Source organism: Macrobrachium nipponense, chromosome 41, assembly GCF_015104395.2.
Source record: "Macrobrachium nipponense isolate FS-2020 chromosome 41, ASM1510439v2, whole genome shotgun sequence".
NCBI classification, from domain to species: Eukaryota; Metazoa; Arthropoda; class Malacostraca; order Decapoda; family Palaemonidae; genus Macrobrachium; species Macrobrachium nipponense.
Window position 1 is genome coordinate 41,787,886 of NC_061102.1, and position 24,191 is coordinate 41,812,076.

The following is a 24,191-nucleotide window of genomic DNA, read 5'->3' on the forward strand; positions in this document are numbered from 1 at the left end:
TCACCTTTTATCCAGGTATTACCGTGCAAAGACTGTCCCCTTTATCCAGTATTACTGTGAAGCTGTCACTTTATCTAGGTATTACGGTGAAGACTGTCACCTTTATCCAGGTATTACTGTGAAGCTGTCACCTTTATCCAGGTATTACGGTGAAGACTGTCCCCTTTATCCAGGTATTACGGTGAAGACTGTCACCTTTATCCAGGTATTACGGTGAAGACTGTCCCCTTTATCCAGGTATTAACTATGAAGGACTGTCACCTTTTTTCCAGGTATACGTGAAGACTGTCCCTTTTATCCAGGTATTAACGGTGAAGACTGTCCCCTTTTATCCAGGTATTACGGTGAGACTGGCCCACCCTTTATCCAGGTATTACTGTGAAGCTGGCACTTTTAACAGGTATTACGGTGAAGACTGTCCCCCTTTATCCAGGTATTACTGTGAAGACTGTCACCGTTTATCCAGGTATTACGGTGAAGACTGTCCCTTTATCCACGTATTATGGTGAAGACTGTCACCTTTATCCAGGTATTAGTGTGAAGACTGTCCCTTTTATCCAGGTATTACGGTGAAGACTGTCCCCTTTATCCAGGTATTACGGTGAAGACTGTCCCCTTTATCCAGGTATTACGGTGAAGACTGTCACCTTTATCCAGGTATTACTGTGAAGACTGTCACCTTTATCCAGGTATTACGGTGAAGACTGTCCCCTTTATCCAGGTATTACGGTGAAGACTGTCCCCTTTATCCAGGTATTACGGTGAAGACTGTCACCTTTATCCAGGTATTACGGTGAAGACTGTCCCCTTTATCCAGGTATTACGGTGAAGACTGTCCCCTTTATCCAGGTATTACGGTGAAGACTGTCACCTTTATCCAGGTATTACGGTGAAGACTGTCACCTTTATCCAGGTATTACTGTGAAGACTGTCTCTTTTATCAAGGTATTACTGTGCTACAATTAACGAGGAAATTTGCATTTGAACGAATTGAAAAAAAATACGCCTTATAGCCTATCTAGCACCTCGGACTTGGCCAAAATACAGGTTTTTTTCTATATAATAAAACCCCCCCTCCCCCTTTTATAAGGAAAGCCAGGTATTTGGGTGGGTGAAAAATCATTGACTTACTTCACCTATCAGGGGATCCTAACCTAGGATGCCAGGGGGATTCGCTCTCATGAGCGTCCCCCCAACCTACTCTAATTTAAGGAATTGTGAATTAAAATAACAGGGTTGCAATCCAATGTAACAGTCAAAGGCACAGAAGGCCTTGCATAGACGGACTTTTTTTGCCGCCTCCTGGACTGCAACTTAACCTAACTTTGGGAACTTAACATTAAAAATTATCGGCAGGGAATCTACCCTTACCTAAGCTGAACTAAACCTTAGGTATCAGGTCATAGCCTGGTAGACCACTAACATAAGCCTAAGTTACCAGGTCCTTACTTAGCTAGTGCACGCTGCACTTTAATACCCTTCATTAAAGTATCATGGACCATTTAAAATATATCCTTGTATTTCGCTCTTGTATTTTCACCCACCTAAAATACCTATACCAAATTACCAATATCCGCTGTAGTCCGCAATAATTTTGGGATATAGCCTATAGGGTTTCAGTAGCCTTACACTGATCATGTGTTCCCGAAACGAATAGCAGGTAAAACTGCATAGAAAAACGTCAAATGCCATAAGCTAGCTCGCCGCGGAATAGTTATATAGATCTACAAATATTTTTTCATTCACAAGGCAACTGATGTCCAGTAAAATATAAATTAATTGATTTCTACCATACCCGTATCCTTCAGTTGTAAAATTGCTGCAGGAACTTAAGCGAAATTACTTGGTCTTGAAGACACTCAACAAACCATCTTGTATATAAAATCCCATTATTTTACGTTCTCAGATCAATTAGCTGATATTATATAAGTAGAAAGTTATCTTCACCTCTTTCATACACTATTAAATAAAATTACTGACGTTAATAGTTGTAAATCAGGAGTCTCTATATAATGAAAGTTTGCTTCGTCACCGACGTCGGCCGAAACCGAAGAACTTCTGTTGAAATGCCATAGATGTAACACATATACAAGTGAAGCTTCTATATTATTATGTGATGTAAAATCATTTACAGTAAAATATAAAAAGATAGATTACTTTCTGGTGTGTTATTAAAATGAATTTGCGCTGGACTCGTCATTCAGAAATCCCATATATACTGTAAAGAAGTGTAACAGGATGTTTTGCCTCGGACACCGATCGAGTGTGTTACACACACACACACAGTTCTCATGTTAAAATAAGGCAAAATGAGAAGTCAGTGATTAATAAAACAGGAGATAAATGACAACTTTTTGAACGTTCTGTGAATTATCAGAAAATGCCTATTTCAACTTAAAATCGAATAATAGTTGTTTTCTACGTTCTGTTTACGTCGTCCTGACCGGATCTCTCCAAGGGTGACATTTCAGAATTTCGTTGTTAAACAATTCCAACACTACCTCTGATGTCTAAAACTGAAAACAAATATAGCATACATACTGCATATAGCTACTGTTACAACCCTGATATAGAGATACATTACTATTCTTCTACTTTGTAATGCTGGCGGGAGCGACCAGAGGGGCGAAGTACTACCCTTCTTTCCCCTCCGATCTCTTGACCTCTCCTAATGGCTTCTCTGGTGAGAGGCACAAACAAGACCCAATGGCATCAACTCTTACCGTACGTAATATGCGCAATACATTCACCAAGAACAATTTCATATATATAAAGACAAATGAATTATCATAACTAAAACAGTAATTATACTTCGTTACTAAAACGTCTACTGACGTTATGTCAAAAGACTTCGTCTTTGTGTAAAATCATCTTTTCGGTGCTAACCGCACCACAGATACTACGTACTAGAACATATAAAATTTAGATAAAATAATGTTAAGAGTGTCATTCTCGAGTAGATGTGGTTCTTTCACCCTTATTATGTCATGCAATGTAGACGTACATATCTTTACAAAATGTATGGGCATGCGAATATATTTAGTTTTCACATGAATACAAATACAGTAACATAATTCCTGTCTGTCGATTACCTGACAGACGGCAATACGCAGTGAAAATCAATCAATAATTTCTAATGAGACGGACACTAATAACTATAATAAAAGACAAACAGCATGGAAACAAGTGAATACACAAAAATATTAGAAAATAAAATCGTTGTGAGAGGAATTCCTCACAATATTTCTTCCCATCCCACTCTATCGGCTGCTAATAATGTTCCCATTATTAGGGAACATAAAACAGATCTGCCTTTTCGAGCGCTGCATCAGCTTGACTTTTCATGGCGGGAAATGAATCCTTTGTAAACCAGGTTTCCCTTCCACCTGCTGGTACTATTTTGCAGTTGTTCTTAGATGCAGGAAACCAGGTTGATATTTCATAAAGATAGAAAACGCTCATTTTTAAAAAAGATACATAATGACATTCTTAACAGATTCCAGGGCATTAGTACTCACCAGTGAAAGGTAATGCAAACTTTATCTTCACTTTTCTTGTCGAGTGTACTATAGGCCTCCACAGGGATGATTTCCCCCCTGGTGGGCTCTTGCGTTTTCAAAATAAGATGCTTCTATGTTGTCTTTTAGTGTTTTCTTGTCAGTATCATAAATTGTATGATCATCACTTCAGAAGATATTTGTTATAAAGAAGTCACAGGGAGTAGAAATTAGCAGACCCAATAGTCGAGGAACAAAGGATGAGATGGTCGAAAGAGAAAGAAAAGACAGCAAATACATTTGCGAAAGAGTCATTACAAAGGATATTCCTTTTATTTGCTACTACTAATTCTACTTTTGTCCGAAATTTGTCGTCATCTTCCACCGAGTTCCACGGTACCTATCATCTCATCCACCTCCAACTTTCGCCGCTCCCTTCAAAGTTTTTAAAGTGAACCAATTTTTAAATTTACAAATCAGGCTTAAAGTTAAGTTGGCTACACTTCGTAACAGGTGTAACTTACATAACTGTTGAATAAGCTAACCAAGTTTTGGAACTTACCGTGTGATAAATTGCCTGTACATCGGCACTCCATACTTTTTCTTTCTGATGACGATTGACGATTCCACTCTATCAGTTCATTATGGAGGAAAAACTACCATTAAGATTACGTGATTCGTAGCATGACCATTTCAAGTGTCATAGCCCAACGCAAGTGGGAGACCCACATGAATTATAGAGTGCAATGTAAAGGCTAAGCTCAGCCCGGGTCTAACAGGGCTTTCCAGAGGTTACCTACTTGTTTCATGAAAAAAAGCCAACAAGGGCAAAATCAACTTGATACCTAATTTGCCTAGTAATTACAACTAACTACCAGGAGTTTAAGCAATGGCTCGTATGTTGAAATTCCAGCGTGTCGTCCTTGGTATTTCGGGTGGCGTGGATAGTGCGGTGTCTGCATTATTGCTTAAGAGAAAAGGTAGGCACAATTATTTTCTTTTCCTGTCTGGCAAATGGCCTTTTAGTACTACCTATTTATTTAAAGTAGCTAGGTATAGTATTCTTAGGCTACCTACCTAAGCCTACTAGGGAGTTAATAGGCTAGGTAGGGTAAAATAGTCGTAGCTACCAACAGTGAAGTCCATGGCCTCTTAGGTAAGTAGGCTACCTAGGCTAGGTAGCTATCATGTAGAAATCTTTCAGTAAACTTTATTGACAGGTCAGTTATTTACCTTAATTGACGTTGGTTAGCCTATTTGAATTAAGTATGTAGCCTAGTAGGTAGTAGCTAGGTGATGCCTAAATAGCCTGTACATTTACTTGGTAGGTAGTAGTACTACCTAGTACTATGGTAAATGTGCTTTTGTTCCTACAAGGAACAAAACTACCTAAGGTAGATAGCTAGTAGGTACAGTAGGCTAGTAGTACCTAACCTTAGCGTAATACTAGGCCATAGTATACTAGTAAATCTAAAGGTAGATCTAGGGTATGTATCCGCGGCGGCCCAGACCATGGCAGTTGCGGTTTTTCTATGCAGTTTTACCTACTGAACAAGAATTTTAAGTAATATTTATTTGGACGACTGTAATTAAACCCCAGGGGCCAGTACTAAACACGGCGAAATACATTGGACACCCCAATCCCTAGTGGATGTCGTATCCGCGGTTATGTTTCTTGCAGGGTAATTCTAAAGAATAGTTCCACACGAACTGCAAGGAACGTAACCACGGATACGACATCCACTAGGGATTAGGGCTTCCAATGTATTTTGCCGTGTTTAGTACTGGCCCTTGGGGGTTAATTACAGTTGTCCAAATAAATATTACTTTAAATTCTTGTTCAGTGGGTAAAATAACAGGAAAATGTCAATTGCCATAGTCTAGGCCACCGCGGATTGCTTCTGTAGAAATACCAATCTTTTAAACAAGGTGGTTAGGTAGTTTTACAATCGTTTGGTTGACGGGAGTCACACCCACCCGAACATAAACATTCCAATTCGCTCAATGTAAACATTCTGATGCGGGCTTGTGTACCCTGCTCTCAGCCCGACTGTCTCTAGCAGTTATTTCCTAGTGGGGCCTCTTATGTTTTTGTGTGCTGCAATAGGCTATTTGTGTTTTTCTAATAGGCAAACCCACGAGTCTAATAAGCCTGCACGTAAGACCATGAGTGACCTAAGGTTGGCGGGAATGGGTGCAGTAACTTTCGCTCCTCAACCAATGTTAACCCTCACACTCTCTGCACATCCTGCAGGGGACATGAATGTAATCTTGAACTTCCCTGTGACAAGTGTCATACTATCTGGTCGCCTGTGCAGTGGGTGAAGTTTGCAGGGAGGAAATGATATCGGAGGAAGGGTGCTAAGATGTTATCTAAGGGTTTTATGCCCCTAACGACTCCCCTGGTAGCCAGCCTTTCATCTTCATTTCTCTCTCCCGACAAGCCTCCCCTTAGTATTGCTCCCTCACCTTTGGGAAAGGCTTCTTCTTTGTACAATTTGTCGGTCAAAGAAGATGGAGGAGATGCGAGTGATCAGAGTGTACTCTGTTTGGGGCCTTTAGTTGCGCCGATGGGGAGGATCCTCCCTCAGAGTGAGAGGAGTCTCTCTCCATTAACCCAATTCTTGATTCTTCAGGTGTGGTGGAGGAGCAACCATCAGACCTGTCGGCAGCATGGCACTTGTTAGGACTTGTGGGCACTGTTTCCTTGCAAGTCTTACTGGGTCACCTTGCCAAACCTGTGGTGGAGGCACCAACTACTAACACAGTGACTACCTCGGTTTTTGCAAAGGTCCCAACTATGGTGTTCTCTCATCACCTGACGACTACCATTCCCTTGGTGGTGATGGGCATGGCTGTACATCTGCCAGCCCATTTAGTCGTGGTAATTCTACTTCCTGGTTTTGTCATGTTTCCACCTAAGGTTGCTGTGCTGCTGCTCCTACAGGTGTTGTCTCCACTGCTACAATACCCCTGTAGTAGTGGAGACTCCTCCTGTAGCAGCTGTTCCTGTTTTCTAGGCAGTTCCTGGTTCTTCTGTCCCAGCTGTTTCTTGAATGCCTGCTGCACTGCTTCTGCTGTTCCTATTATGCCTGCTGCTTCTGCCTGGATGGAGAACCTGACCACCAGCCTGAAGAAGGTGACAAAAAGGTCCCAGAAGGTCACCGTCATCTGCTGCCTCTTCCCCTCCTTCCAAGGCTTCTCGGTTGAAGAAGAAGAGGGTTGCTTCTCCTCCCCCTCCCAAGAAGTCTCACCACGAGACTTCTAAGGGCTGCCGCCCTCCACAGGGGAGCAGAGGGTTCTCTTGTTGGCTCTCCCCCACCTTTGGGCTCGGGAACTGATTCGTGAGCCTTGCCTTGACCTAGCATTTCAGGATCCATGCCCCGGTCACCAGCTGTAAGAAGTCAACTTCGAAGACTGTTGCTGTGTCGAGAAAGGATTTGGGCTGGTGATTGGAGAATAGAAACCACGAAATAGGATTGTCCCTGCATACTCTCCCTCCTGACATGCATCTGTTCTCAGATACATTGACTGAGGGTGGGACGCACACCTGGAGGAGTTGCTGACTTCAGGAATGTGGAATCGGACCTATGGGCGATAACATTGCAGCATCCATGGGACAACCTCAACATTTATGCCTTCCCTCAATTTTATATGATTCGCAAGGTAATCAGCAGAGCATTAATCATCCCGAATCTCAGGATGGTTCTGGTATCCCAACCTTCTAGCTCTGCTCTCCAAGGCACCAAGAGAGATTCCTCCCTGGCACAACCTTCTGTGTCAATCCCACACAGAGCAGTACCATCAGGCAGTGCAGTCCCTGTGTCTTCATGGCTGGAGGTTATCCACCATCTCTTGTGAGTATGAGGCTTTTTGCACCGCGCAGCAACAGAGATGTCTGGATATCTCATAAAGTCCTCTGCTCTGCATCAGTATATGGGCCATTTTCTTTGGTTGGTGTTGTAGACGGAGTATCTCTCCAGTCGGAGCTACTCCTCAAGAGGTCGCGGATTTCCTCGTCTTCCTTCGTCAAGAGAAGCTTCTCTTCATTTCATCAGTGAAAGAGTCACTTTCGAGCTGCCCTTGGTTTAGTTCTTTGGCTGAAATGGGTAGATATCTCCTCCTCTATGGAGATCTCGCTTTTGATGGAAAGCTTTGAAAGGTTTTGAGGAGCCTGACTTGTGCACACCATACGAGCCTTAACGAGTCGTCAGACGGATCTGACCCTCAAGACTGTGTTCCTGCTTGCCCTGGCATTAGCAAGGAGAGTAGGCAAACTTCATGGACTCTCCTTTTATTAAAAGCACTCGAGGGGATGGGGATCTGTTACGCTCAATTTCATCCCAGACTTTGTAGTGAAGACTCAAAACCCATCGGTCTCTGACAACATGTTTGAGTCCTTTACGATCCCCTCCATAGAGGACTTTGTAGATAATGATGCAGACAAGATGCTACTTTTTCCTGTTAGAATGCTGCCGCACTATATGAAAGAAGTGTCCAAGAACACGAATTCTTTCTAGCTTAGTGAGACGATTAGAAGGGTGTACTCTGCTGCTGGCATAGACAAGTACGAGCCCTCCTGTCTGAGGGCTCACGAGGTCAGGGGCAAGGGTCCAACCCTCGTATTCTGGAAGAATCTGTCATTCCATCAGGTTCTGAAGGCAGGGGTGTGGTCTCAGCAGACCACTTCCTTCTACCTTCAGGACATTGGCCACAAGTCCTTGGACACTATTTCCTTGGGACCTGTGGTGGCTGCTCAACAAGTTGTGTAGCTTACCTGGCTCCTTTATCAGGACAAGGTTGCATCTGATCTTAGGTATGCATTGTGGATATGGGAATGAAGTGGGAGTGATGGCTCTTCTTCTTCTCCGCCTCCTCATCCTTCTCTTCCTTCAAGCAGAGAGTGGATTTGGCCGTAACATGGTGGAACTGGTGAATGATGTAGGTAAGTTTGCTCCTACATGGTATACAAACCATTGGTCCTTTACATTAGGAATTACCTTCATCGAAGCTGGAAACGGCCACAAGTCTTGGGTGGGGGGGAACTCCCCCCCAAGCATAAGCATTTCACTTAGGTTTTGGCTGTCATTGGGTGAAGACGCATGCATATATCATTCTCTGCTCAACTCTCACCAGGGCTGCCAGATTTCCACACTTAGGAAATCCACACTCGGTCTCAGACAGTTGCCAGTTAAGCAATTTATTCGACTTTATCGAACTCTGAGGAATGTTTATTGTGATCTTGCTAGTGCTCAATCAAAACTTAGTGGTATGAATTCCCAACCAGTAGCTTTTTTTTTTTTACTGAAAAATAAGGATAAACACTGACCCTTTCCGTTTTTAGCTCATATTGTTTAAACATTTAGTTAGATTTTTATTCAAATTTTTTTTATGAGAGGGTAAAAGAAGCAAAACTTCTCAACAAGAGCCGGTACTCCTTTCATTTGATGAAAAACTGGAATGAAACTTATTTAATTTGACGATGAAAAAAGTAACATAGGTGTTTTACAACAAGTTTATATATATATATATAAGGCATCTTAATCACATCATCGTAATGAAATATAACGATAAATTTATAGTAATGTTCAATCCGGCATTATTGCCATAAATATAATGACTAGACCTATATCTTGGGCCAACTAACACTGTTGGTTACATGCTCGCAAGTGAACTTAAAAAAAAAAATAATTCTCACGGTATTGTATCATTGCAATTACATAATTACAATCACTTTCATAAGGAATTGAAGCTGCAAATGTAATATAAGCACCAGTGTTATAACTATGTCTTAATTTTTAGAGTAAAGTAAACTGGCAACGCATTCTGGACCTAGGCTAATGTACTGAACCATTTAATTTTACATGAGGATTTAATTACCACTGCATCATATAATTTCTCACTTTTATCGTTGTTATACACCATCATTCATTTATGGCAATATCAACTGACAACGAAATCATGAGCTCTATCATCTATACTGGTAAACTAGGCCTAAGATATTTACTAGGGTCTTACGTTATACGAATTAGTTATGAAATCATTAAAGCCCGTTTATTTCAAAAGTTTACATCACCGTAGTTGTAGAATAACCAAACTGATTATACAGGCACATTAATCATTTTCACATGCAAAAATTACAAGGTGTATTGCAAAGTTGTAAAGTGCATCGCTGAAAAATAATTTGCTACCAAATGGCAGTAAGAATGTATGCATATATTTCACAAAAATGTCAAGAAAATATACAATAAAAACTAGCAAATTAAGAATACTCTCTAGTATTATGAGAAAGAATAAATGTAGATTTTGTTTAGGACCAGATTGAAAATAATTTTGAAAAGGTAACTGAGGCTGGTTGGAGCTGAAGCCAGCCAGTTCGTACGGTCAAGATCTAGCTTATATTCTAGGTCTTGGTTTGCATATGAATCATCGGTCAGCGTTATACATCTGATAAATACCCAAACGCATCCACAAATTAAAAAAGATAAAACTAATATTTTGTTCATGAAACTTACCTGACAGATATATATATAGCTGTATTCTCCGAAGTCCGACAGAATTTCAAAACTCGCGGCACACGCAGTGGGCGGCCAGGTGGTAGTACCCATTCCCGCCGCTGGGAGGCGGATATCAGGAACCATTCCCATTTTCTATTCATATTTTTTTCTGTCGCCGGTCGGTAAACACCTGTTTACAGACCTCCGCCCAGGATTTTTGGATTTGACTCGTTATAAGTATCTGGATTGACTTTTGGTTTTGACTCTGGATTGTTGGATTGGCATACGCGATAGTGGACTGTTTTTGGATTTTGGATTGGCTTTTCTATGAACGTGATGTCAGGATCAAGTTCAGTGAGCTTCAGAGTGTGTGTGAGAAGTGATTGCAAGGTGAGGCTACCGAAATCATCGGTAGACCCCCACACAGTATGTATGGGGTGTAGGGGGCATGTTTGTTTGCTGGATGATCGTTGCATTGAATGCAAAAGTTTGACTGAGGATGAATGGAAGGTGTATGAATCCTATCGGCGTAAGTTGGAGCGCGATAGGATCAGGAGGTCTTCCTCCAAGAGCGGTTCTACGAAAGGTAAGGGAAGTAACATTTCTCCTATTTTAACACCAGTAGAATTTGCTTCACCTAATCCTGTGTTGTTGCCTGAGGGCCCTAGTTCTGTGTCTGGAGAAGGTAATGCCCTTTCTCTGATTCTAGAGTCGTTACGCACTCTAGAGTCCAAAGTGTTGGCCCTAGAAAACGGCTCGAGTAAAGTGTGTGATCGTGCCCCTAGTGTTGTGGAGGGGGCGTCAGATCGGCCCCATAATGCCTCTAGGTCTAGACCTCTGTCGGACTCCCAGAACTCAGGGAGTGGGCATGTCGAAAGCCGCAAGAGGGTTACGGGGGCTCCCCACCGATCTGGCGTCCCTTCGGCAGGACCTGTTGCTACTTCCCAGGCTGCCAAGGAGCGTGCTCAGGCTCGCATCCTTAAGGACTGTTCTTCGTCCTCCGAGGCGCCCTCCCCGCGCAAGGGGTGGAGCGCTCGGAGAGACTCGCGTCCGTTGAAAAGGACTTTTCCTAGGGAGGGCGCTTTACGTCCCTCTCTCCGCTATCGTTGCGGTCTTCGCCTGCGTCGTATGACGCGTTTCCTCCACAGAAGAGAGGTAGGACGTCGTCCGAGGACGACGCTGAGAAGCGCTTCTCTCGCGCCTCGGAGAGGCAGGTTGCTGTACCTGTGAGAAGGAAGGAGGCGTCCCCTCGCCCCTCGTCTTCTCGCAGGCGCAGCCCTTCACCTCCTCTCGTTTCTTCACCAACGAAGAGTATTCTTGTGTCGCTTCAAGACCAATTGTCGGCCTTAATGGCTCAGAAGACTCGCCCAGCAGCAGTTGAGCCTAAACGAAGGAAGGACGCTAGACTGCCTGTCAAGAGGACGAGGCAGTCTCCTTCTCCGTCTCCTCGTTCGTCTCTGTCTCCGCCCGCACGTCAGGACGCCTTTGAGGACGCTCGGCAGGACGCCTTGGAGGACGCTTTTGAAGACGCTCGGCAGGATGCTTTTGAAGACGCTCGTCGGGATGTTTTGCTTGACGCTTTGCCTGTTGAGAAGGCTTTCGAGAGCGCCCAGAAGGACGCTTTGAAAGCGAAAGCTGGACGCTTGAGCGTAAAACGTAAGGACGCTCCTCGAGAGCGACTAAGAGTAGCCTCTCTTGACGCGCAGCGCGGTCAGGACGCTCTTCGTGGTTCGAGCTCTAAGGATCGACAGAAGGTCGGTCGCTTTGAAGAGGCTGATATTAGTCATCCTCGAAAGCCTTTGTTGAAGGCTAGACCCGTTGGGCGCACGCCCTCTCCAGAGGTTCAATCTCCTTTGCCTCTTCGGGAGGAAGGAGAGCTTAGTAGTCCGGCGGACTCAGTTGAGGAAGAACAGCCGTCAGTTTCGTCGGTTTCCGACTACAAGGTGCTGGTTCGACTTTTACGTTCTTCTTTTGGTGAGAAGTTCCAGCCTGCAGCTCCCAAGTCTCCACCCTCTCAGTTTTCGTCATCGAAGTCGTGCAAGGTTCCGGAGGTGGTGGAGATGAAGACTTCCTTGTCCACTAAGAGAGCGTTCAAGAAGTTGCAGGATTGGATGGAACGTCGGAAGGATCAGGGCAAGTCGACTTTCGCCCTTCCGCCTTCAAGACTCAGTGGGAAAGGCGGCATTTGGTATGAGACCAAAGGTGAAGTAGGAGTTAAGATCCCGTCGTCTTCCCAAGGGGACTTTGCTAGTCTGGTCGATGCCCAGAAGAGATCTCTTTTATCGACCGCTAAGATTTCATGGACACCAACGGAGATTGACCATCACATGAAAGGTCTGTTAAGGACTCTGGAAGTCTTTAACTTTCTAGACTGGTGCCTAGGAGTCCTGGATCTTCAATCTAGGAGTCCTGATTCTTTGAGTCTGGGGGAGCTGTCCAATGTGTTATCTTGCATGGACAAGGCCGTCAGGGATGGTTCGGAAGAGTTAGTGTCTCATTTCGGCACTGCTTTCCTCAAGAAGAGAGCGCTTTTCTGCAATTTTACAGCTAGGTCTGTTTCTGCATCGCAGAAAGCGGAGCTTCTCTTTGCACCTCTTTCGAGCCATCTCTTCCCCCAGGCTATGGTAAAGGACCTGGCAGTGAGCCTACAAGAGAAGGCTACCCAGGACCTCTTGGCCCAGTCTTCAAGACGTCCCGCAGTCCCTACCACGTCGTCGTTTGGACGACCTCCTAGGAAGGTTAAACCCTTTCGTGGCGCTCCTCCCTCGAGAGCTGCTCCTCGAGGGAGAGGACTTGCAAGAGGAAGAGGTTCCTTCAAACCTAAATCCTCTAAGTGAGAAGAGAGTCCTTCAGATGCCGGTCGGAGCCAGGCTAAAGTTCTTTGCGGGGGCGTGGAGAGAGAGAGATACAGATGCGTGGTCCCTCAAGATAGTGGAACAGGGGTACAAGATCCCCTTTGTGGACCCTCCTCCTCTTTCTACGACTCCCAGAGATCTTTCCCCGTCGTATCAAGGGGAGAAACATCAGGTTCTTTTAGATCTTTTAGATCAAATGATCAAGAAAAGAGCGGTGGAGCAGGTCTTAGACCTGGGGTCACCAGGATATTACAACAGACTTTTCCTGGTACCAAAGCAGTCGTCGGGGTGGCGTCCAGTCTTGGACATAAGCAGCCTGAATCTTTTCATAGAAAAGAAAAAATTCAAGATGGAAACACCTCAGTCGGTTCTAGGAGCCTTAAGACCGGGCGACTGGATGGTGTCCTTGGACCTACAGGACGCATACTTTCACGTGCCTATCCACCCTCTTTCAAGAAAGTTTCTGAGGTTTATGCTAAGGGACAAAGTTTGGCAATTCCGAGCCCTTTGTTTCGGTTTAAGCACGGCTCCGATGGTATTTACCATGCTCATGAAAAACGTAGCGAGATGGTTACATTCTGCAGGAATAAGAGTGTCCCTGTATCTCGACGATTGGCTTATCAGAGCATCGTCAGAAGAAAGGTGTCTGAAGGACCTTCACTTCACGTTGGCCTTGGCGAAGTCCCTGGGACTTCTGGTCAACCTCGAAAAGTCGCATCTGACCCAACACAGTCCATCGTGTATCTGGGGATTCAGATGGATTCAGTGGCTTTTCGAGCGTTTCCGTCCCAGGAACGACAGCTGCAAGGCTTAGAGAGAGTTTCGGCCTTCCTGGGGAAGGAAGCTTGCTCGGCGAGGGAGTGGATGAGTCTGCTGGGACCATTTCCTCGCTGGAAAAGTTTGTTTCCCTGGGAAGACTACACCTCAGACCTCTCCAGTTTTTCTTAGCAGATGAATGGAGAGTCAGAGAGGATCTGGATGTGACCCTTTTCATCACCAAATCGGTGAAGAACCATCTAAGATGGTGGTTAGATCCTCGGAAGTTTCGAGAGGGGTTGTCCCTAAAGCTTCTGAGCCCAGACCTAGTGTTGTTTTCCGACGCCTCGGTGTCGGGATGGGGAGCAACACTGGGAGGGGAGGAAGTGTCAGGCACCTGGAGGGGGGAACAGGTGTCCTGGCACATCAATGTGAAGGAACTAGCGGCGGTTTTTCTGGCGCTACAGTTCTTCCAACAAAAGGTTGCAGAGAAAGTAGTCCAAGTCAACTCGGACAACACCACAGCCCTTGCGTACCTAAAGAAGCAGGGAGGTACACACTCCCGTCCTCTTTTTTATTTAGCGAGGGAGATTCTGCTGTGGGCAGATGCGAGACGGATAAGGATCCTGACGAGATTTATCGCAGGAGTCCAGAACGTCAGAGCAGACCTTCTCAGCCGACAGGATCAGATCCTGCCAGGACGGAATGGACGTTGCACCAGGACGTCTGTCGAGAGCTCTGGAGACTGTGGGGGTGTCCGTTAGTCGACCTATTTGCGACGTCGAGAACAAAGAGGTTGCCTCTTTATTGCTCCCCTGTGCTGGATCCGGGAGCAGTCGCTATAGACGCTCTGCTCTGGGACTGGACGAACCTGGAACTTGTATGCCTTCCCGCCATTCAAGATCATGGGGGAAGTAGTAAGGAAGTTCGCGGCATCGGAGGGGCCGAGGTTGACCCTGATCGCCCTGATGTGGCCCGCGAAGGAATGGTTCACGGAGGTAATGTCCTTCATCATAGACTTTCCGAGGACGTTGCCCTGGAGGAAAGATCTACTCAGACAGCCCCACTTCGCAAGATATCACCGAAACCTCTCCGCTCTGGGTCTGACTGCGTTCAGACTATCGAAAAGTTGGCCAGAGCGAGAGGCTTTTCTAAAGCAGCTGCAAAGGCGATCGCCAACGCTAGGAGGACTTCCTCGAGAGCTGTTTACCAGTCGAAGTGGGCTTCCTTCAGGGCATGGTGCAGAAAGGAGGGAATTTCCTCTTCCACTACCTCTGTGAGCCAGATAGCCGATTTCCTGCTATTTTTAAGAAATGTGCAGAAGCTGGCTGTCCCGACCATCAAGGGATATAAGAGTATGCTGTCAGCAGTCTTCCGACACAGAGGACTAGACCTGTCTGACAACAGAGATCTTCACGATCTCCTGAGATCCTTTGAGACATCCAAGATACCTCAGGCGAGGCCTCCTTCTTGGAACTTGGATTTAGTCCTTAGACTGTTAATGTCGAGTCCTTTCGAACCTCTCCATGAAGCGTCTCTTAGGAACTTGACGAAGAAGGCTCTTTTCCTAACTGCTCTGGCGACGGCGAAGAGAGTTAGCGAAATTCAAGCCATTTGTAAGCGAGTGGGCTTCAAAGGTGACAATGCGGTCTGCTCTTTGAGTCCCACTTTTCTTAGCAAAGAATGAAACCCGTCGAACCCTTGGCCAAGGAGCTTTGAAATTAAGGGTATGACAAGCCTTGTGGGCCAAGAACCTGAGAGAGTCCTGTGCCCTGTCAGGGCTCTAAAGTTTTATGTCCACAAGACTAAGGAAGTACGAGGTCCCTCAGATAATCTCTGGTGTTCGGTTAAACGGCCCGATATACCATTATCCAAGAATGCTTTGGCGTTCTTTCTGAGGGACGTCATTAAAGAGGCTCATTCGTCTTACCAGAAGATCGATTTGAGCCTCTTGCGAGTGAAAGCTCACGAGGTCAGAGCTGTCGCAACCTCGCTTGCCTTCCAAAGGAACATGTCGATCAAGGACATCCTTGACGCCACCTTTTGGAGGAGCAATTCAGTATTCGCCTCACACTACTTGAGAGATGTGAGAACGATATACGAGGACTGTTGTTCTCTTGGGCCATACGTTTCTGCAGACACAGTCTTGGGGGCTGAAGGTAGCTCTCTCCCTATCCCTTAGTTAGGTTTAGGTTAGTTTTAGTTGTTGTGTTTTTTGGTTGTGGTGAGGCTTTGGTGAAGACCTCCCATCTCTTAGCTTAGTGTTCAGGGGGTCTTGGATAGTTGGTCAGGTGGTGGTCAGTTGCTTCGTTGCCCTCATTTGTATGGCTCTATGCTCTTGTCACATTGAGGTCACGTCCCCGTTGACAGAGCATCCAGAGCGCACCAGCACTACAGGTCTCCACCTGGCTGGCAACTCTGATTAAGCACAAGCAGGCTGAAGTGACAGTAATCACAGAGTCTACTTTGCTAACAGGTGAGGAACCAAGGTGTACATCATCTACTTAATTTAAGTTTCCTACAAATCCTATTCTGTCTCTTCCCACCATCCGAAGGTGGGATTCAGCTATATATATATCTGTCAGGTAAGTTTCATGAACAAAATGTTATTGTTATAATACAATTAAGTTTGTTCATACTTACCTGGCAAATATATATAATTAAGTGCCCACCCCACCTCCCCTCAGGAGACAGTGGCACTGATAAAAATATGAATAGAAAATGGGAATGGGTACTACCACCTGGCCGCCCACTGCGTGTGCCGCGAGTTTTGAAATTCTGTCGGACTTCGGAGAATACAGCTATATATATATCTGCCAGGTAAGTATGAACAAACTTAATTGTATTATAACAATAACATTTTTATTTTTATGGATATTTGTGTGTGAGACTTATAAAATAGAATAGTAAAAAATTTTCATAACTTGTTATTAAATTTTAACTTGCATACGCTTTTTAAGTAAAAAGTGTGGAAATTTTTACGTGTGGATTCCCACTCCACACCTAATCTCAGTGTGGACAAGATAAGCCGTATTAGTGACGTCATTTCCACACTTCGGTAGCCCTGACTCTCACTAGCTTTTTTCCTTTTCATGACAAAATCTTTCCTTGCTTTTTATGAATTGGTGAATATTTGGTGTATATTTGCTGTTTATTTCCGAGTTATTAAATCATGCAGACCCATGAATCTTCTAAGCCATCCACTGCTAAGCGTATACAGTGGGCCCACGTATTGCCATTCTCCGGATTCGCGGACTCACACATTCGCGGATTTCTATCGGAAACGTTTCCCCGCATTATTCGCGGAAAATTTGTGCATTCGCGGTATTTTTCTATGAGAAATATCCACAAAGTCCTGTTTTTTTTATCAATTACATCATAAAATGCACTTTTTGTGATAAAACTATTAAAAAAAACCAAGTATGAAAATTTTTAGTGGTTTTTCTTGAGTTTTAACTAACAAAATAGGCTGTTTTTAGCTTTTTTATAGGGGTTCCAAACATTCGCGGGTTCTAATTATCCACGGGGTAGTCTGGTACGCATCCCCTGTGAATACAGGGGGACCACTGTATGCCCAGTGTGCGATAAGAAGTTTAACAATTAGAGATCTAGTGTATTTATGGATTCTCATGCTCTCTCCCTCTCCTTCTTTCCGTTAACCTTTAGGAGCCGGGGTAATACAGTGGACCCCCTGTATGTATTCGTGTTCTCCGGATTTGTGGACTTACACATTCGCGGATTTCTCTTGGGAACATTTCCCCACATTATCCGCAGAAAATTCGCCTATTCGTGGTATTTTTCAATGAGAAATATCCACAAATTCCTGTTTTTTTTTATATCAATTTCACCATAAAATGCACTTTTTGTGATAAAACTATTAAAAAAACCAGGTATAAAAATTTTTAGTAGGTTTTTCTTGAGTTTTAATTAACAAAATAGGAGTTTGTAAGCATTTTTATTGGGGTTCTAACTATTCATGGGGCGGTCTGGTACGCATCCCCCGCGAATCCGGGGGGGACCACTGTATATCAATATGCAGCACACCAGGGCGGCAAAACTTTGAGGTCTGCAAATTTACAAAAAAGACACATCAATGGAAAGAGGAAGATATGCAAATACAAATGGTGAAAGAAAAAGTCTACAAAGTTTTCCCTGCCTTCCACGAGAAGTAAAAAATGACTATTTACAACCCCTTGTGGGGCCTCTTTTATAAGACAATCGTAAATTTTATCCACTTATATATCTTTCCTCTAATAAATAATTTTATTTTATTCTGTAAAAAGGAATTTGACGGAGGAAAAATCTATTTCTGGGCAATGACTTGTGTCGCCCAGTGAAATGTCCCTTTGATGCTCATTTCTAAGGTATAAATATTGCTATACATACCAGAGAAAAAAGAGAAACGGTAGTGCCAGAGTATTCTGGCTCGCTCACCTTTTAGTTAATGGTGTCGGTATGGTATCTGGGGTGAGTGGAAACCACTACCAGAGGTCCCTTGCCATTTAGTCTCTCCCTCCTTCAAAATCCCTCGTCTACAGAGGAGCCGGACTAAAGCCCCGCTACCCGCTACTACTATGGTCAGCGTCTTTGTTTTCATTCCTGAAGATAGCACCCAAGCTTGGGCCAAATAGGGTGTGGAATAAAACAAAAAGGAGAAGGGGTGGGATTTCACTGGGCGACACAGGTCATTGCCCAGAAATAGATTTTTCCTCTGTCAAAATCCTTTTTCTGGGCTCAGCCTGTGTCGCTCTGTGAAATAGCGCCAGAGAATTGGCCCCTTCAAGCTTGGAAAGGACAGTGCAGATAGAAATTAATACTAGGTAAATCAAAACACAAATAGAGATAATTGCTATAATATAAAGCTTAATCTTACAACAAAATGATAAATTTACTAATCAATATTGAGTTTTAATAAACCTTAAAGTAACTTATCTACACTAAGACAAAGAACCAGATTTTAATAAATACAGTAACTAACAATTAATTTAACAAGGGAACTAAGCCCAGATACAAAGTTACAAAAATCCAGTATCTACACATTGTCATCCAAGGTAAGGCAAATACAGTGACGACCGAGCTAAGCAAGGGTGCTAGTGAGGCAGGTAGAAGGGAAAGAGCTACTAGAGAGATATAGGCTAAGTAATACTTATTTATGCAGTGTCAGGGGAAACTGTGTTTCCGGCTGCCACTGCTGGGAATTTAAGGGCCTCCAAAGACTTCAAATAGTGGCGTTTAAATACTGTCGGAGATTTCCAGCCTGTGTATTTCTTGAGATCGTCAAAATTCATATGCTGAAAGTAATTGATGGAGGTGGCAACTGCCCTAACATCATGCGCCCGTGGAAAAGATTCTGGGTTAGCTTGTTTTATAAAATACAAAATTTGTTGCCTAATTCCTTTTAAGGAAATAGTACCACCTTTTTCCCTAATGAACAAGGGGCCTGAGGATATCAGGGTAGTTCTGCTTAAGTATGCTTTTAGGGAATTAACTGGACATAAGGAGTGGTCCTGTGGAAGTGGAGTAATTTTCCATGGGTCCCACCTTACTTGTGGGTCTTCATTTTTGGCTAGAAATTGACGATCTGGAGAAAGTAATAGTTCTCCTGAGGGAAGAAATTCAATGTGACCTGGTTCCCTAGAAAGAGCCAACAGTTCTGAAATTCTAGCTCCTGAGGCCAAGCTTATTAGGAATAACGTTTTCCTCAAGAGAGCTATATACTCACATGAGTCATTATCGGTTTCAGAGGCCAGTTTAAGGACATCATTTAAAAACCATGAGACTGATCTGGGTCTCTCAGATGGCCTAAGCCTAGCACAAGCCTTTGGGATAGATGAAAAATATGAATCTGTTAGATCTATCTTGAACCCAAACTGGAAGATCTTTTTAAGTGCAGATTTGGTTGTAGTAATTGTGCTTGCTGCTAAACCTTTCTCAAACAACGTTCTGAAAAAGGTTATGGCCAGATTCGTGGTCATGGTTTGTGCATTTGAGTCCTTTAGGAATAAGGCCTGCTTCTTAACTGCCGAGTCATATTGACGTAGTGTCGATTCTCTTTTGTCAGATTCTAAGAATCTGATGTTTTGAGGATCGATGTTGGCATCCCTTTGTGCTGCAAACTTCATGAAGTCCATAAAGTTAGGGCTTTCTGAATTCCTGAGGAAGCGGACACAGTCCGCGTTTGTACTAACTGAGTCAGTTTGGGATTGGGAATCTGTTGAGGCCGGAGTCCCAACTCCAGGAGTAGGGGAAACCAATTGCTTTTGGGCCACTTGGGGGCTACTAGTGCGATGTGGCCCTTGAACGTCCTGAGTTTGTTCAGTACTTTCAAGAGAAGATATACTGGAGGAAACAGATAAATCCTCTTCCACATATTCCAATCTATAGCCATAGCGTCCGTGGCGTAGGCCAGAGGGTCCAGGTTGGGAGCCACATAACAAGGGAGTTTGTGGTTCGACTCCGTCGCGAAGAGGTCCACCTGGAGCCCCGGAACCTTTTGACAGATCTATTTGAATGACTCCTTGTCCAATGTACACTCCGATTCCAGCGGAACGGAGCATGATAGGGCATCCGCCACCACGTTCCTTACGCCCGCTAGGTGAGTGGCTGACAGGTGCCATTTGTTCCTGTCTGCCAAGGCAAATATGGCTATCATGACATGATTCACGTGACTCGACTTGGATCCGCCCCTGTTTATGCAGTGGACTACCACTGCACTGTCTAGTACTAGTTTGATGTGACTCTTCTTGGGCGGTCGAAGTCTTTTCAGAGTGAGAAACACTGCCATGGCTTCAAGTACATTGATATGTAGCTGGTGGAATAATAGGGACCAGGTTCCCTGGACCTTTTTGTACTGTGAGTACCCGCCCCAGCCGCTTAGTGAGGCGTCCGTGTGGATCACTAGAGACGGTGGGGGAACTGGAGGCATACTGCTTTTGATAGACTTTTGATGTCCGTCCATGGATGGAGCCTCTTCCATAAGATCGCCGGGATAGGAGCTAATTTGTCCCGAGATCTCAGGTTTGCTTTTGAACGCCAGACGCAGTTTATGTCCTTCAGTCTGGCTTTCAATAGGATGTCTGTGACAGAAGTGAATTGGAGTGAACCCAAGATCGTTTCTTGGTTCCTCCGGGACGTCTGAGCGTTCTTGAGAAATTGCCTCGTGGACTTGGCTATTTCTTTCCTTTTCAACGGTGGGATTGATAGAGTATGAGATCCCAGGTCCCACTGTAGGCCTAACCACTGGAAGCGAGATTCCGGTGTTAGCCTGGACTTGGTCCTGTTTATTTGAAACCCTAAACGTTCCAGGAATTGGATGACCTTGACCATCGCCTTGTGGCATTCTTTGACACTTGTGGCCCATATGAGCCAATCGTCTAGATAGGCTACTAACATTATTCCTTGCGTCCTCAATTCTTGGACGACTGATTCTGCCAGTTTTGTGAATATTCTGGGCGCAATGTTGAGCCCTAATGGCATTACTCTGAAGGAGTAAGCTTGCTTTCCTAGTTTGAAGCCTAGGAAGGGCGGAAGTGTCTGGCTATTGGAACATGATAGTAGGCATCTGTAAGATCTGTAGAGGTTGTGACGGCCCCACGGGGAAGTAAGGTCCGCACCTGAGTTCAGATGGGACAAGTCTAGTATTATTCTTCGCTTTTCTGAGCCTTTCTTTGGCACGCTGAACAAGCGCCCTTGAAACTTTAAGTTCTTGACCCTTGATACTACTCTTTTCTGAAGGAGTTCTTGGGTATACTCTATCAATTCCGCTGTTGGTCTTTGATAGAAGGCGTTGGGTGGAGGAGGGCCTTGAAGCCAACTCCACCCTAGACCTTTGGTCACAATACTCTGAGCCCAGCTGCTGAACCCCCACCGGTGACGGAAGAGGTACAGCCTCCCTCCTTCCTTGGGACTCTCACTGGTTTGCCGATGGGCGTCCACCACGTGCTCCTTGGAAACCTTTGCCCCGGCTGGCGGCCCTTCCGGCTCCTCGATGACGGGAGGGACCCCTATCTCGGCTGCCTCTGGCGAACGTATTAAACGTCTGAAAGGACTGAGCCTCGAACGCCGCATTATAGGCCGGAGAGACAGCGAAGGAGGTTGAGGCCTGGGGCTGCTGAGATGGCTGCGTCAAGAGCACGAACTGCTGTTGGGGTTGTGCCTTAGACACCGTTTGTTGCGATACTTGAGGTACCGGAACTGCCTGCATTAGAGCTTGTTGAGGGGCCTGGATGGGCTGGAACTTCCTGGGCCTCTTCTTCGACTTCGGGTTGGATCCGGTGGATTCAGGTTTCCTTTTAGGGACGAGACCCTACTGGACCTTCAAGCTCTGGTTACTTTGGAGGCCTCGTACAAGACCTCCGTCACCACAGGGGCGGGGAAGAGGTCTGTGCCCCATATGGATGAGGCGATCAGCTTATTTGGTTCGTGGTGGATGGTAGCTTCCGCCAGAACATGTTTCCTGCAGTTCCTCCGGGCTATGACGAAGTCATAGAAGTCGCACTGCATTGTATGCAGTAGCGACTTAGCCATGACTTTAAATAACGGCTCTTGTTCGAAGACAAGGGCCGTCATCTCCGCCATAGTCAAGGAGCTGAGGGATCTGTTGAGCCTAGTCCGGGCGTCATATTCGGTCTGTATAAGGCTCTCCAAGAGTCTAGGTAACCTTTCGCTGAACAGCGTCGTGGCGCAGTCTGGTTTGCGCTTACCTACGGTGAAAGTGGGAGCTGCCTCCTCGAAGTAGTTCTCGGATCCGGGGAGCAACAGGGAAGTTGGCTCTGTTTCCTGGAGCTGGGGCATGGGCTCGTCCTTCAAGGCCACCTGGTAAGTGGCCTCTACCACTTTAAGAGTGAGTGGCAGTGGAGTGCCCTCAACCATTGTAAAAATGGTGAAGGGGCTTTTGAAGGCGGTGAGCCTTGTGTTCACACACTCCCACTCCTCCAAGCTCCGGAGCCAGGCTTGTTGGGCCTGTTCCTGGGGGAGAATTACAGTCTCTTTCGGGACTTTGTCCTCCCTCATCATGGCCGCGTCTGTCAAGCGGACATAGCCTATGAATGGAGGTCGGAGACCAACAGGATAGAACTCGAAGTCCTCTAGCCTTCGAGTTCCACAGCCTTCGATAGACAGCATACCCTCTGAAAATGGAGCGTGTGCTGCTACCCTCCAAGGATTGTTAGGCTTAAAGGGAGGGAGGTTAGATGAGTCCGGCATAAGCAACGGTAGAGCTGCTTGGCCGGGCTGAGAGTGCCCTGCCGCTAAGGTGTCCCGGATACCCGACATTGCATTTTCCTGGGCCGCCACCCTCTCCGATAGGGATTGGATGGAATGGCCCGATGCTTCTACCGTATTTGAGAGCTGGGTAAACATTTCCTGGAACTTGGTCTGGACCAAGTTCACGACAACGTCGCCCACCTGCTGCAAGATACTAGAAGAGAAGGCATCAGGATCAAAGGAGGAAGACTGAGCTTTCTCCTTGCGAGGCTTAGGTCTGGACACCTTGGCAGACGGGGTAGCTCCTGCCTTGTCTGCCCCTGGATGGTGAGCCGATGGCTTAGTGACAAAGCTGGTAATAGACTTCTTTGGCAGGGATTTTGTCCTGGGTTTGAAGTCTGTGGAAGTTTTGACTTTGGGGACCACTGAGGAAGTCTTTGGTCTGACTGACAGAGACTTCTCAGTGAATCCCCAGAAAGAAGTAGAAGTAGATGGGGTAGAAGTTAAGGAAACCCCTTGAACCCCTACAAGGTCTGCCTCACCAACACCCTTACCATTGCCCATGCCGTCAACAGTCATGGGCTCCAAGTCCAAATCAAGGGCCGCAACGTCCCCTGTGACCTCCTCGGCAATGCCTCCGTCCTCCGGAAGTACAACCGCTGCCTGGATTTTGGCGATCGGGGCGCATCTATCTTGGGATCCACCGCTGAACCTCTCTTCGCCCCGAGGAAGATGAGGGTGGACATGTCCTGGGCCAGGATATAGGGTTGCCCCTTGGTAGTGTTCCTCCTGAACCCTCCAACCCAGGTCTTCAGGGTGGCTAGAGCTGCAGTCCGGACCTCTTCCAGGCCCTGTAAAAAAGGGGTTAATATTAGTACTTAATACTAGAGGCAGACTTAACTTAGTACAATATCAAGAATGCAATTTAATGAATCTCATTGTATCATTAAATACAGCCCGGAATGCCACATACCTCGGTGGTGGCTTCGTTGACTAGGATGTAGCACACTGAGCAGTTCTTGTGGTGCCACACAACGAAGTCCTCCACTCTCACCGCACATCCGGCGTGGGTCCGGCAAACTTCATGGCCGCAGGGGTCCTGAAGAACTGCGTTGCAGCCCTCCTCTAGACAACAGGTAACCTGTAAGTTAAATGACACATGAGTATCATCAACAACCTTTGGAATGGTTCCATGGTTGTGATGTATGATACTGCTGACGTAGTAACTCCGGCGGTAGCAGGTATTTAATATATTATATATATCTATCATATGATATATTCTATATATATCATATATATATATAGATATAAATTATAAGATATATAATAAAAAAAGATATCTATTTATATATATATTAATATATATATATATATCTATAATA

General features: G+C 45.2%; 1 protein-coding gene across 3 annotated transcripts in view; it reads left to right on the forward strand.

The window, feature by feature from the left end:
* The first annotated feature begins 3,742 nt into the window (after positions 1–3,742).
* Positions 3,743–24,191, forward strand: part of LOC135212727 (mitochondrial tRNA-specific 2-thiouridylase 1-like) — an 82,146-nt gene continuing 61,697 nt past the window's right edge. For 2 of the 3 annotated variants that reach the window (XM_064246432.1, XM_064246434.1), the window contains exon 1: positions 3,743–3,893. In XM_064246432.1, the coding sequence (XP_064102502.1) occupies positions 3,758–3,893 (136 nt within the window). In that variant the 5' untranslated portion in view covers positions 3,743–3,757. Of the gene's footprint in view, positions 4,478–24,191 lie in introns of all 3 variants that reach the window. The other variant, XM_064246433.1, reaches the window with a different exon arrangement.